Raw genomic sequence first — 15,541 nt, forward strand, 5'->3', positions numbered from 1 at the left:
GTGTTCTGTCCAAAAATGTCCGGCTATCGAATAGTGTCCGTTGTGTACTGCGCAGGCACAGTGCTTGTGCAGTACAGAGCACAAGGAGATTAGGAAAATCTCCGAAGATGAAGCCGTGAGTCCAGGTGCAAGCCCCACCATCCAAGTGGACGGCCCCTTGCAGGCTCACTTCGCTCGCCACGCTTCGGGCATGGCCTCGCTTTGCTCAGCTCTTTTTTATTCTAACTCTATGTCCGCTTGGATGGTGCAGCTTGAACATGGACTCCTCAGATATTTTTGGAATCTACTTGTTATGTGTACTGCGCAGTACACAGCGGACACTATCCCTCAGGGGACACTATTTGACAAGAAACCGGACAGTTTTAAACAGAACAGCTCTCTGCTTATATACCCCCGCCCCCTGTGACGTCACCCGTTTACAGCTCGAGGCCCCGTCCCTCGATGTGCGCGTGCGCCCTGCCAAGTCACTCCAGCTGGTTGGCAAATTGGCTGAAGTGCGGCTCCATTCTGCACAGGCGCAGCATATCCCGGACGCTATTCGATTGGTGGGGACACTTCTCGATGGAACACTTGCGGCGGCTTGTGACAGCCAATGGTACGATGAGACGTCAGTCCGAGGTAGCTGGAAGATCGGAGGGCGAATGGGAATGGGCGGGGATGTAATCAACAGGGGCGGGATTGAGCCCTTTGCTCTGACAGCAGACAGACAGGCAGAGTAGATTAGTAGAGCACTTTACCCTCCACACTGTGTACACTGTACAGCATGGCTGCTGAGGTCCGGAGAGTGCTGGTGTACGGGGGCAGGGGGGCCCTGGGCTCCAAGTGTGTGGACTACTTCACATCCAAAAACTGGGTAACTGCATTCACATGAAGTTTACTCTGTGATTGCTGATGGCACAGTGATCAGAGCAATGGCACTGATTGGGCTCAGCCGAACTGTAACTTTGTCCTGTTTAGTTGTATTGCATGCAATATGGAGATTTCAATAATAATTTGTTTTTTGTGTTATTGCTCAGTGGGTGGCATCCATCGATGTGACGGAGAATGCTGCTGCCAGTGCCAATGTTCTAGTCAAATTGTCAGATTCATTCACACAGCAGTCTGAAGAGGTGAGTCCCTGTCTGTCTGTGTGTTGAAGCCCCGTCCAGTCGCTGGCTGTGTGTTGAAGCCCCGACCAGTCGCTGGCTGTGTGTTGAAGCCCCGACCAGTCGCTGGCTGTGTGTTGAAGCCCCGACCAGTCGCTGGCTGTGTGTTGAAGCCCCGACCAGTCGCTGGCTGTGTGTTGAAGCCCCGACCAGTCGCTGGCTGTGTGTTGAAGCCCCGACCAGTCGCTGGCTGTGTGTTGAAGCCCCGACCAGTCGCTGGCTGTGTGTTGAAGCCCCGACCAGTCGCTGGCTGTGTGTTGAAGCCCCGACCAGTCGCTGGCTGTGTGTTGAAGCCCCGACCAGTCGCTGGCTGTGTGTTGAAGCCCCGACCAGTCGCTGGCTGTGTGTTGAAGCCCCGACCAGTCGCTGGCTGTGTGTTGAAGCCCCGACCAGTCGCTGGCTGTGTGTTGAAGCCCCGACCAGTCGCTGGCTGTGTGTTGAAGCCCCGACCAGTCGCTGGCTGTGTGTTGAAGCCCCGACCAGTCGCTGGCTGTGTGTTGAAGCCCCGACCAGTCGCTGGCTGTGTGTTGAAGCCCCGACCAGTCGCTGGCTGTGTGTTGAAGCCCCGACCAGTCGCTGGCTGTGTGTTGAAGCCCCGACCAGTCGCTGGCTGTGTGTTGAAGCCCCGACCAGTCGCTGGCTGTGTGTTGAAGCCCCGACCAGTCGCTGGCTGTGTGTTGAAGCCCCGACCAGTCGCTGGCTGTGTGTTGAAGCCCCGACCAGTCGCTGGCTGTGTGTTGAAGCCCCGACCAGTCGCTGGCTGTGTGTTGAAGCCCCGACCAGTCGCTGGCTGTGTGTTGAAGCCCGATTTATCACTGTCTGCCTATAGAAGACTATTCAGACTGTGTGCAGTCATTCACTGTACCCTGGACAGCTCATCTGTATTATATATATATATATAATATATAGTTGCCTCACAGTCCTTGATACTTTTGGTAATATAGTGTATTGGGACACCTGCCTTTATACACACATGAACTTTAATGTCATCCCAGTCTTAGTTCGTAGGGTTCAGTATTGAGTTGGCTCACCCTTTGTAGCTATAACAGCTTCAACTCATCTGGGAAGGCTGTCCACAAGGTTTAAGAGTGTGTCTATGGGTATGTTTTGATCATTCTTCCAGAAGCGCATATGTGAGGTCAGACACTGATGTTGGACAAGAAGGCCTGGCTTGCACTCTCTGCTCTAATTCATCCCAAAGGTGTTCTATCGGGTTGAGATCAGGACTCTGTGCAGGCCAGTCAAGTTCCTTCACCCCAAGCTCCCTCATCCATGTCTTTATGGACCTTGCTTCGTGCACAAAAAGTTTTGTCTTTAGTTATACTTAGTTAGAAGCCAAATGGTTACCGTGCGCAGCTGCACCTGATTCTGTGTTCACTGGTTTTAGTAAATCTTCCCCCATTGAGTCTTGACTGCTATTAAAAGCAAATTAGAATTTCTTTTAAAAGTGTTCTGATTTTTTTGTTTTTTAATAACAGGTCTTTATGTGTATGAACTTATCTCTGAGCTTAGCATGGGGTAGTTTTGGGTTATAGCACTTAGACCAGCCTTTCTCAACCTTTTCAACACAGAGGAACCCTTGAAATAGTTCTCTGGTCTTGGGGAACCCCTGCTAAAAATTAGAAATCTACAACTCATATATCATTAGTGTGATGGTCAGTGGGAAGAATGCTCCTTACATTTGTGGTCATTGGGAAGAAATAACTCCTTACAGATACCTAAAAAGATCAATGGTGTCAGTGGGAACTTATCTGAGAGGCAGAAATGGCCCAATGCTGAAGGAACCCCTAGCAACCTCTGGAGGAACTCTGGTTGAGAATCACTGACTTCTAGACATTCTAGGAAAATGGTCTCTATTTGGATTCTAAATCTTTAATCTGTTACCTCCCAAAATCGCATAATGTGACCAGCAAGCTATATTTTATATGGAAATTTAGTTGATAAGCTGATAGTAATTGTTCTCAGTATCTAAATGTAGCCAGCATTTTTATTTTGTGTTTTTTTTCCTTTACTACTCGTCAGGTCACATTTGCAGTAGACCAGCTCCTTGATGGAAAAAAGGTGGATGCCATTCTGTGCGTAGCTGGAGGCTGGGCTGGAGGTTCTGCAAAAGCCAAATGTGAGTCTCCACTTTGCAAAAAAAAAATGTATTCAACCGGATGAATGTATTACATAGACCACAAAATATTTGACGTTTTTAAATTTGAAATAGAAGTTCAACTTTGTAATTAAGAAAAACCCCCCAAAAAAACACCTCCATGAGTCACATGTATGAATAGTTTGTATTGTACAAAATGTCTGCTAAGGTGCCGTGAGCTATGGACTATGCAAGCCTGCAAGTTTCAAAGGGATGCTGGTCTCACCAGCAGTTTGGTCCATGTAGATAACCCAAGATTAGACAAACCATCAAAGACAACAGTAAGTGAAGGATGTTGAGGTAGGTTGCATTCATTACTATACTTTATAAACTGATGTCTGAATTAAAGGATCAGTTCACCTTTGGCACATGTTACATGTTCCACCCGCATTTAGGGTGAAACATGTAACGTCCCAGCTCCTGCCTCCACTCCACCCCCAGTTATAGTGGACAGGGGATCTTCTCCCATCAGCCACTGTCAGAATTAAAAAAATGTGGGCTCCGCTCACACATACACGTTGTTAATTCTGTGAATGAATGAACTGCAAATACCATCAGCCTTTGCAGTCAATGGCTTGTAGCATTCAATGAACTGTGAGGGTGCTGATTAGCATTCTCATAGTCCATTGACTCTTCCTGCCATTCAGTAACTGTCTGCCCATATTGGAGGAGTGTCCTGAGAATTTGCAGATCGTGGGTGCAACGCCTTAGAGTAAAAAAATAAATAAAAATGTACGTCGCATCAGGGGGTAATTTCCAATCTCCATAGTGGATGGCTTAGAAAAGACAGATTCAGAGTGAGTCAGCCTTTTTTAGCCATCTGTGTGTCTGGTAGCGATCTACAAGATTACCTCTAATATACTCCACATGTAAACTGCTCAAGTTGCTTTTAATCATGTTTGAAGTTGCAGAGGTTCTATAAAGACTTATTGTTTTGTTATTTGGTGGTCAAGAAACTGGATTTCTCTGATGTTCAGGTTTCAGGGTAAATAACTGGAGAAAATCATAAAAACACTGATGTCTTGTTTTCGTGGGGGAGAGTATAATCGTTTGATTTCTAAAAGCAGTTTAAATTACAATGCTTTTTATTTTTAGGCCAAATTATTTTATCTGCATTTTTAATACAAGGCATAACGTCTGAATTCCTGAACAAAATTTTTTATTTTTTTTGCATGCTCTTAGAATGGGATTTTAACCTTGCAAAGCAATTTACGCACATATTTGAGCGCAAAAAAATCATGACTGGCAAGTTAGATTTAATTTTATTTATTTATTTTTAATTATACTACTCTAAATATCTTTATGGGTCTGTGTGTACAGACACATTGGGGGGGGGGGGAAAGGGCTATATTTAGGTCAGTACAAAAAAAATGCCCATATGTCTAAAAAGGCAGCAGTGTGCAAGATGACTAAAGCAGCCTTTGTCAACCAGGGGTTGCCAGGGGGTTCCTTTAGCAATGAGATGCCTCTTGGCTGAGTAGCCACTGACACCAATGATCTTTTAAAGAGGGGATGCTTCCTACTGACCCTATGGCCGGTCATAGTCATAAACTCGCTCGATTTTGCCATCAACAGACCGTATTGACAGGGGAACCCCTCCTAATGAGCCATTGTCTTGGCAGTGATTATTGCTAGCAGCTATACCAGCCGCTTGCAATAGTCACATAAAAAAAATCTGACAGGCTGGTTGTACCCAGGTTGATTGATCAGTTTTGGTATATTCAGCCTACCCATACGTGGTTCGAATCTCGGCAGTCTTCTGCTGAATTTCCAGAGATTTTAACCGTTTATGGCCAGCTTTTAAATGTAAGGTGCATTCTTCCTTTTGACCATCACACTAGTGTACTAATGTTTTTGAGCTGTAGCTGTAGAAATTTATCAGGGGTTCCCTGAGACAAGAAAGTTATTTTCAAGGGTTGTTAAAAATGAATAAAATGGAAAACGGCTTTAAATTTAAAATTAAATTATTAACAAATATTCCACTGATTCTTGTTTTGTCCGATGGTGCATTTAGTGTGTGGGGGTTTTCTTTTCTTTTGTCTATATACTGTACCTGAGTTTTTTTTTTTTCTGGTAGGTCAGTATTTCCACTGGTTAATGATTTCTGATCATGACAAGATAACGATTGCCACTGTTTATCTTGGCTGCCTTTTACTGATCTGAAAGATCAAACTGACATTTTGTGTTTTAAAATGTATTTTAAATGTGTGGGGGGGTTCCCCCCCCCCCCCCAAACAACAAACTTATTAAAAATCTGGTCATTGCCTCTGATAATGTAAACAGAGACTCAATGAATGGCATTTAAAAGTACCATTTTTAGTTTTGCTTTTAACCATTTGTGTTTTTTTTTTTTTTTTTTTTTTTTTTTTTTATGGAATTTCCTGAATGAGCACTGTAATAAATTTTAGCTCATTCTAGAAAAAAATTTGATTAAAATTTGTCTCGTCACTAATGTCCAAGGCAATCGTTGATTTGACACCACTAAATGGAATGAACATTTAGACAAATACATTTTTTGAATTCAAATTTCTTAGTGTATGGCCAACATTAGGAAAGCTGTGCATTTAGTAAATTTCTTTTGTTCAGCTCCGAGGGGTTAAACTAGAGAAACTACAACAAAAATGGCGTGGATGGAGGAATGTCCCTTCCAACTATTCTGTTCGGACTGCACAGCACATGCAGCTGATTGAATATCCCGAATAATGATCTGATTGGATGCAGTTGCTGTTTGGCTGACAATCTTCCACTCGATTTTCCCTTTGATTTTTCAGTTCAGCACGAATCGACTGAAATTCAAGCCATATATGGCTAGCCTTGCAAATTAACAAAGACAGACTGGTTGCTAGATAAACTTGCTACAAGAAATAGCCAGCACATCGCCTATGTACCTCAAAAGTATTCCATTGGATCTTTATCCTAAATGTAAAAAGTATTTTCCCCTATATAGACAGAATTTCATCGACTTTGCACAAAAAAAAAAAAAAAAGTTTGTAAAAGGTAAAGGCTTCAGCAGTCTATAGCCTTCAAAAATAATCAAAATATTGCATTATCAGAATACCATTTATATTTTAGATCTGTGTTTTTTGTTCGATTTTAAATTTTGCCTTTTTAATTTTGATAGCATTTTATAAGAACTGCGACTTGATGTGGAAACAGAGTGTTTGGACCTCGATCATTTCCAGCCATCTTGCCACAAAGCATCTTAATGATGGAGGCCTTCTTACCTTGTCTGGTGCAAATGCTGGGCTATCTGCTACCCCAGGTATAACTTTCCACAGCAAATGTTTTACATTTTTTTTTATTTTTTTTTTTTTTTAGTTGACTAAAAATAAAGTTAATGTTGTAGCCAGGTCACTAGCAGTTACAGAAAGATGTGTCAGCAACACAACATATGTATTTTATCTCCTTCCCGACCACCGCTACACCTTCCTGTTGCAGCCAAATGAAAATGACTCCCCATCTGTCACAATGCAGACTTGGGTGCCTGAATGGTACTGATAAATGGTATTAAACCCTATAATAAAACAAATTAATTAAAACTTGCCAAGCCTTTTTTTTTTTTCGCCATTCACAATTTCTGCGACCTGTCATGCAACGTTGGACATCAAAGTCACATGACAAGTCATACCTCTTGTTTTCCAATGATAACCATTCATATATGTGCAACTTAAAGTTGCAGCCACTTCAAAATAGTTCATACACTACTTTAATCTGACATTCATGCAACTTGAGGGCCATAGTTGAATGAAAGTCATACCTTAATTTTATACAATGCACCAGTTGTCCGTTAAGACTGATCAGAGCCAAAGTGGTATCCACGTTGCACCCAACCAAAGTTTCACTACAAAGTCAGCGCAACTTTGGAGTCTTACAAGTGTGAATGCAACCTTGGGGTGTCTCCACTCTGGATGGAGGAGCAACAGCGCCACTCTTGAACAGCAGAATTGTCAATCCGGGGAGAGGGTAGTTGTAGATGGACTAGCAGATTTAGATGGACTTGACTAACCAATTTAAAGCTAAACTCCAGCTAACACTTATCAGTTACAACAGGGTTTTTTTTTTTTTTTTTTTTTTTTTTCATTTTAATTTTTTATTTACTTTTTCGGGATAAAGGTTTTGCATAAATAAAGGCTGATTATTTTAAGCACCCCTTCCAATGGGTCTCAGCTCTCTAACTGCCATTTTTGGTGGACTGCTTGGTCTCTAAGAATGTTGAAAAATAACACTAGCTGAATCATTGGTTAAAAAAAAAGGAAAAAGAAAACTAATGCAGCCACCACATCTAAGAATTGGTAAGCTGTATTGCTTTTCAGTTTAATACCACTTGCAGTACCCTTTGAGCCACTCCACTAGAATAAGCATGCAGCAAGAAAAGTCTGAGCTCCTAGACTGAATACTTCCGTGTCATTGACTCAGTGTTTTAAAGGGGTTGTAAAGGTAAAACAAAAATTCACCTTACTGCATTCTATGCATTAAGGTGAAAAAACATCTGACAATGCCGGCCTCCCCAGCCCCCCCGTTTTACTTACCTGACCCCACAAAAGTCCCGCGCTCACCCCCGACATCCTCTTAGCCGCTCATCCTGGCCATTGATTGGTTACAGTGGATGGATTGAAAGCAGCGCAGTCATTGGCTCGCACTTCTGTCAATCACATTCAATGATGCGGCTCGGGGGGCGGGGCCGAGTGATACAGTGAGCGGCTATGGCCACCGGCTGTATCGCGGACCTGCAAGCACTCCTCACCATGCGAGGGAGCTTGCATGAATGTAAGAAGTCCTTGCAGGGGGGAGCTGAGACAGCCGCCGAGGACCCCAGAAGACCAGGTTTGGGGCCACTCTGTGCAAAACGAGCTGCACAGTGGAGGTAAGTATAACATGTTTGTTAATTTAAAAAAAAAATGACCTTTACAACCACTTTAAGATAACTGGATTAACACAACTTTTCTGAAGCATAGGTCTGCAAAAGCAGCGTTTAGCAGAGGGAACAGGATGTATTCCAAGCTCTGAGAGGCTGACCGCTGCTGCAGCAGGATTGGGCACCTAGTGGTATGAACATTTTAGGGTAGTATGTGTCTAGGGGCGAACACCTGGAGCACAGACTTCTTTGATGGGGTGCTGACAGCGGGGCTGCACGGGAAAGCTGTGCGCAACACCTGCAGCCCAGTGCCCTATGGAGCAGTGCTAAATGACCAGTTTGCATGGGGACCAATATGGCGTGTGCAGACTTTAAGACCCTGAAGATGCTGGTCTCGCCATAACTAATGATCAAGCTAGAAAACATTTGTTGTGCCCGTTGGCTGAGAACACTGCTCAGTGAATCCATAACTGTATATGATACTACAGTCTGGTTCATATGAATTTATTCTTTTTGGCAGCAATCATCTCCCCCCCTCCTCCCCATGTGAGGCATCACTGACAGCTAAGATGAACGCAGGATTGCAGCCACAGGTGCTGGGAATGAGTCCTGATGTAGAACAGGGAGTACCGAATGCTAAAAAATAATGGCGCCGCCCCCCCCCCCCCCCCCCCTTAAACAATCTAGCTGTCATCTTTCATGTGCTATGACCATAGACCTACATGTTTGATCACTGCTGCTATAGATTTCCTCACAGTGTAAAAGGATCAGATTGTACAGAAGACCTTTGCCTTATGACATTTATCCCTTTGCTGTTTTGAGAGATGTTTTGCAATATTTGTCCTTTGATCATGGAGAGATATACTTAGTCTCATTCAGAAACCCACAAAAAAGAAAAATTACACGCAGTGCTGTATGTTTATATGGGGCTTATTATATTACATCTGATGACCTCTGATCTTACAAATTACCAGAAACTCTATAGTATGTTGTTGCATCATAATAACCACATATAGCCGCTTGTTTTGTAGGAATGCCTTTTATTTGGCAGACATGTGCCTTTCATTATATAGAATAGAGGAGTACTGCAAAACAAGGATTGGGAAACCTCTTACTTGGGATGATCTGGCTTAATTAACAAAGCCTGCAGACAAACGTGTGTACTCATTGAGGATGATTTACTGAAGGATTCAAGGGTGTTCACATAATACAATGTATGAAGATTCACTTCACTAATCCAATTATATGAATGAATAACTTGTATAGCGCTACATATGCCAACTAAACCGCCTCAGGGCGCTTTTGCTGCCAGTGTCTGTCTGGGTTTTCAGAAGAGAAGAGTTCTTCTAGAAGGCCAGATAGTTTTCCTTCGAGTGGATGTCCGCGGGTAGAGCATTCCATAGCCGTGGTCCTTGTACTGCGAACCTTCATTCGCCTTTTGAAAGAAACGAAAATCCCTGTTTACTTATTCTGCAAATGCACAAAGCCTTTAGTAAATCAGCCTTATGCTGGTCATACACATAGATATTGTTATTATTATTATATTTATTATTTTCTGTTTTATGTAATATATTTCCCCATCAATGCTACACAGTGCAAATTGATTAATCCTCTGCTACAGCTAATCTATTTTGATAGCCGGCCCTGCCCACTTTCTAATTACCTGGACAGTGCCTGCATCTAACTGGATAATAATATAATAATAATAAAGGATTTATATAGCGCAGAGATTTAAAACATGAGGGCAGACAGTACAGTTACAATACAAGAGGCATCCAAGGGCCCCGCTCGTTGGAGCTTACAATCTAGAAACCTTTTCCTGCTGGGGGGGAGGGGATTCTCCCATCCATTCCATCTTGTTTATGTGGATGGAGGGATCCTTTTGTTTTAAGTAAAGCGCTGAGTATATGTCATATGTACCTGTAATGGCAGCAGTGCCACTGGAACATAAGCCTTTAAACTTTTAGATACCGACCTCCTTTTTACTTGTTCTATTATTAGGAAAGTTATTATAAATCCTTTTTTTTTTTTTTCCTCTCTATATCCCTACATACATTAATATGGCGCACCTATCCAAAACTTAAAAGTATTGGCAGGATTTTCACTTTAACCTCATTGCTTGCTTTTCTCTTTCTTGGACCTAGGTATGATTGCTTATGGCATGGCAAAGGCAGCCGTTCACCAGCTGTGTCAGAGCCTTGGCGGTGAGAAGAGTGGACTGCCATCGAATTCTGCTGCCATAGCCATACTCCCGTAAGTCTTCTATTTATTTGTTACAGATTTTTGTTCCACACTGAATATGAATGTGTTTTTAGACTGACTGTGAGGCAGCGGGAGGATGCTGTTACTGTTCATACATTTGCCAAGCCGTCTGTCTTATTGATCATGGGAAAATAAACCATTTCTAATTTTGTATGGAGTAGGGAAACCTGACTTTACTGTGAAACAAGTTGTTATATTTCTGCGTGTGCTCGTATACAAATACAGGCTATTAACCTGCCCTGCATATCATGTATTTCATTCAGTAGAGAATTTTCTTTCAATCACATCTCATTTAGATTTGTATGTCTGTTCTCAGGAAATGGTAATAGGCCTAGATTGGAATGTGGATTTCATCGACAATAGAAGGGATGAACCTGATGCAATTTGTAGAAGGTGCTGGCCCCTGTATCAGTGACATGATGCATGTGCTGGTCCCTGAGAACCGTACAGATTATCACATTGCACGAGAGCACAAAGAATGATGTTATAAGTTTGGGGGGCCAAGGTAGCAGTAAAAGGGGGGGGGGGGGGGTTAAACTTGGGAGTCCTAATACATTGGGGGGCCAGCGAGACTATTGATTATAATATTTCAATTTTTGATGTCAACCCTCGACATATACCCATTGAGGCAAGGCCTTCACTAGACCCCTGTTGAGGTATTCTGTGATATCTGCCTCTATCCTTTTGCCTTTTTCCCATAGTGCATCCTGGTGCCACCTGTTTCCTTCTTCAGTTAGACGACTCGCAAGCACCCGGCCATCCACTTGATGTAAAAGAAAATGTGATTCATCAGACCAGGCCACCTTCTTCCGTTGTTCTGATGCTCACATTCCCATTGTAGGCATTTTGGCTGTGGACACAGGTCAGCTACTTTATCCCATATCCAACAAACAAAAATGCACTGTGTTTTGACACCTATCTATAGGAAGCAGCTTTATTTATTTATTTCTGCTATTTGAGCTACAGTAGCTCCTCTATTGGATTGAGCTGCACAAGCTAGCCTTTCTTCCCCATGTGCATTACCGAGCCTTGGTGGGCCCATAACCCTGTGAATGATTTTTTTTTTTGACAGTTTTTCTTTCCTTGTACCACTTTTGGTAGGTTCTGACCACAAGAGCTGCAGGTTTGGAGATGCTCTGATCCAGTCATCTAGCTATTACAGTTTGGCCCTTTCTCAAATCCTTACACTTGTTAGTGGGGTACATGTACAACATGTATCCCAGTAACTTTCAGGTGCCAATGAGATAATGCTTTTCACTTTATAGCCAGTGACTGTTATAGAGGATCTGCCATGTTTTCTTCAAGCCTAACCCCTACACTTTAGCAGTGAGTGGCAATTCTTTTTGTAGTATACATATGTAGCGATACCCCCGGAGGAGCCACTTGAGTATGTTTAGTTTCGTACTCTGCCTCTCAAGCCTCCGTTCAACTGAAGTTTAATAACTGAGACTAAGAGCAATATAGCTCAATACTATATTCAGGCTACTGTAAGCCCTTGTACACACGGTCTGAGAATCCGTCGGAATGTGTCCTATCGGACCGTGTCTTCGGATAATCCGACTGTGTGTGGTATGCATCGGGCTGATTCCGTCGAAATATCCGTCGGACCCAATTTTCCAACATGTTGGAAATATTTCCGGACCAACTGGTTCGATCGGACATACTCCGATCTTGTGTAGAGAATTTTGAAGTGCCACGCATGCTCAGGTCAAATTCCTACATCAAAGCTATTGGCTACTAGCCTGAATGTAGTCCCATCGTAACGAAATTACGTCATCACGTTCTGAAAGATGGGATTTTTCGACAACTTAGTCTGACCGTGTGTATGCAACAGTTTCGGACAAGATCCGACGGGCAAAATCCGACGGATTTGGTTGTCGAAATCTCCAACCGTGTGTACAGGGGCTTAGGGGATTTCAAACCTGAGAATAACCCCAAGAGCAGAGACAACACTTGAGTAATGGCAATACTATATCAGATTGGTTACTTCTACATAAATTGGCCCTATGAGTCCAGGCAGGAGAGCAGAGGAATGACCCTCTCATGTCAGACCTCTGTTCTGTCCCCTAATACCAGAGGCCCAATTATAAACAATGTACCCAGATCAACGTATGAATTAACCCTCAAGGTAAACAGTCCGTGCACCCACTTCGCATACAGAGCCCTAAACATGCGTGTGTGTGCCCGTATGGCACCAGTAACTCCAGTCCTTTACAGAAGGATGAGGCCTTGTGTCTTGAGCTGGTCACTTTCGTTGGTGCACCTAAACTCCTGAATGGCAGAGCAAATCAATAAAACTGGCACGGATTACCAAACAAAGAATGCAGGATCTTCCTCAGGAAGGTGAATAAGGGCAATGGTGTCTGTATACAGTGTTTCTATCTGGGTGGCCTGATGTCGTGTGGCACAAGTGTCAGCAAGGTGACTAACAGCCATGATGTCTATGTACAGTGTCCATTCAACTCTGTGTGCAGTCCTTGTTTCCTGCAAATGGGCAAAAGCCCTTTCACCAAATCCTGTGGTCAAGGCCCAAAACAAAGTCCTGGAACAGGCAGGTTCTTCTAGTGGCCTGACTGGTCACTTCCCACTGGAATGATTCACACCATCGGTGCAGGTGCATCTGGATATGCACCTAGGATCCCCCTCTCTTAGGCTGAATGTCCTTGGCTGGTTGTGGATGCCCAAAACAATGCAGTGGACTGACCCAGGAGGCAGCACCTCTCCCCTAAGTCCAGTCCCTTCCCCTGCCTCGTGGTAACTAAATTTCCTCAGGCAAACAAGATCGAGTCTTTGGTTCCCTTTTTCTCCAGAGCATGCTGGCTCTTGTAGTTCCATACAGTTCAATCTGAATGTGAAACTTGATTCCCTGGACTCAAATTCCCTGTATGCTTTGCTCCCTGGTGGTAGTCATTGCTGGCAGGATGTGATGACCGCATCTTGGCTGGCACTAGAGGGAAACTTTCACTGCAATATTGTTTCATAGTATCTTCTGATACTGCAGGTAAGATGGCTAGCTCCCTGCTACATGTAACAAAATGTAGTACAAATGGATGTAAAATCTGTATAACCATTTAAAAAAATTTTGCTGCACCAAAACGCATGATGTTTTGTTATCATACACTTACATTTTCTTGAAAAAAATAATTATTATTTATTATTATAATTATTGCATAAAGCCTGCCCTCCTTTGCCTCCTCCCTTGTGGTCGTAGGCTCTCGTTTCTGTTCCTGATATCGTCATTTTCGGTGCGAACTGTCTGATGTCACTTCTGGGTTTTCGTCTTGGCTGTATTAGAAGTGCGGCTGCAGAGGGGGGGAGGGGGGGGGGGCTGCGGCTCCGAGTCTCTCTGCTTTCACGTGCAGGATACAGGTTTGGTCGGGGGGGTCATGGATGGGCAGCCACCCCCATCTGGACTGTCTCGGGCATCTTCTGGCTGGAGAGCTCCCCGCTGGGGGTTGGCGGTCTTGTCGCCTCTTCTCCCGATCCAGATGGCGCTACGCTCCCCATTCATGGTCCGGTTGGGATCAGAACCCTGCCGGTTTCCCAGTCTGTGGCTCCCTTCTCCACCGATCAGGGGTACAGAAACAGATTTTATAATCGTCGTGCTGGAAGGGTTAATGTTCTTGGTACCACAGGCACTCGGTTTTAACCCCGTAGGTGCACAGCGCTTTACCAAGGTGCAAAGGACAGCAAGATCAACTTTCTAAGCTAGTCTGTCTACATAGGCGACCCTCAGGCTTTCCGCTGTAAGTAGAACTACATGTCCCAGCACAAAAAAAATTATAAAAAAGAAGGCGGGCCATCCTGGATGTTTCTTCATGTTACTGCCTGAACACAACTGTTTTCGATCAGATTGTAACATCAGCTGGTAGACGCAGAGGTGCATTTTGTCAACTTTCGTCTGCATTACAATGATATCCTAACTGTCGTACAAATCCACTTCTCCGCATGTGGTTGCCGGCTTTTGATGATCAGTTTGTTTCTGTCAGGAGCGAATGGAACTGTATGCCCTGTAATCATGCATTATACATAGGTGTGAATTGGGGGGGGGTTGGGGTTTAGAAACAACAATCTACATAAGTGTTGACTGTACAGAAGTATGCCTGCTGTATGCGGCCATTCACCTGCATGGGGCCACGCTGCTAGTGCCCTGACCCCATGTACTATGCACGCACAATAGTGTGGGTCTTCAGGGGTCACAACAGGCTGTGGAGATGACATAACACTTTCTCATAGCTGTCATCCCATCATCTTGTCATGTGTCCTTTGGGGGGCTCTGTGGTTCTAGTAACCTTTATTTCAGTTACCCTATCATTTCTCGTTTTGTAGCTTTTCCTGTGTAGCATTTCATGTATCATGGCATTTCATGTAAATGTGTTGTAGCTTTTCATGTGTCGTGGCTTTTCATGATGTAAGCCATTTTCATGTCATAACCTTTCGTTCATTGCATTTCTGTTAGCAAGGGCTCACATCTAGGATCTGTCAAACTACAGATCCATACGGGCTGGGGTTTCATTTTTAATTGTCGTCCCACAATCTTCTCGCCCGTACACCATACATCATATACGCACGTTCACCATTACATCTACTACTACCCACCACATTCCACGTGGGTACCTCAGCCCTGAGTGTTGGTTTTTAATTCCCTGTCTCGGCGCTGCCGGTTGCTTGGGCTCGCTTACTGCATATATTAGGGTGGTGTTGTCATTTGGTTCACGTTCATGCCTTTGGTCATGTCTATGGGTTTTACAGATTGAGGTGTTCGTTTTTAATTGGCTTGTTCAATGGCAAGTCTCCCCATCTGTTCTTGCGTATTTCATACAAACTCATGTTTTCTCATGCAATTTACGTTACTCACGTCTTTCTCCTTGTTACTCACGTCTTTCTCCTTGTTACTCACGTCTTTCTCATTGTTACTCACGTCTTTCTCATTGTTACTCACGTCTTTCTCATTGTTACTCACGTCTTTCTCCTTGTTACTCACGTCTTTCTCCTTGTTACTCACGTCTTTCTCCTTGTTACTCACGTCTTTCTCCTTGTTACTCACGTCTTTCTCCTTGTTACTCACGTCTTTCTCCTTGTTACTCACGTCTTTCTCCTTGTTTCTCACTCTTGTTTTCCCGTGTCATTAGGTTCACGTTC

At 43.8% G+C, this 15,541-nt stretch overlaps 1 protein-coding gene across 3 annotated transcripts in view; it reads left to right on the plus strand.

Moving 5' to 3' along the window:
* Positions 1-549: 549 nt before the first annotated feature.
* Positions 550-15,541, plus strand: part of QDPR (quinoid dihydropteridine reductase) — a 39,490-nt gene continuing 24,498 nt past the window's right edge. The window contains exons 1-5 of one of the 3 annotated variants that reach the window (XM_077477735.1): positions 550-595; positions 1,017-1,109; positions 3,168-3,264; positions 6,404-6,544; positions 10,282-10,390. In XM_077477735.1, the coding sequence (XP_077333861.1) occupies positions 593-595; positions 1,017-1,109; positions 3,168-3,264; positions 6,404-6,544; positions 10,282-10,390 (443 nt within the window). In that variant the 5' untranslated portion in view covers positions 550-592. Of the gene's footprint in view, positions 619-670; positions 854-1,016; positions 1,110-3,167; positions 3,265-6,403; positions 6,545-10,281; positions 10,391-15,541 lie in introns of those variants that run through there. The other 2 variants (XM_077477733.1, XM_077477734.1) reach the window with 2 other exon arrangements.

Source organism: Lithobates pipiens, unplaced genomic scaffold (assembly GCF_037356315.1).
Source record: "Lithobates pipiens isolate NorthernLeopardFrog02 unplaced genomic scaffold, aLitPip1_a1.2 Scaffold_13, whole genome shotgun sequence".
In the NCBI taxonomy this organism is placed as follows: Eukaryota; Metazoa; Chordata; class Amphibia; order Anura; family Ranidae; genus Lithobates; species Lithobates pipiens.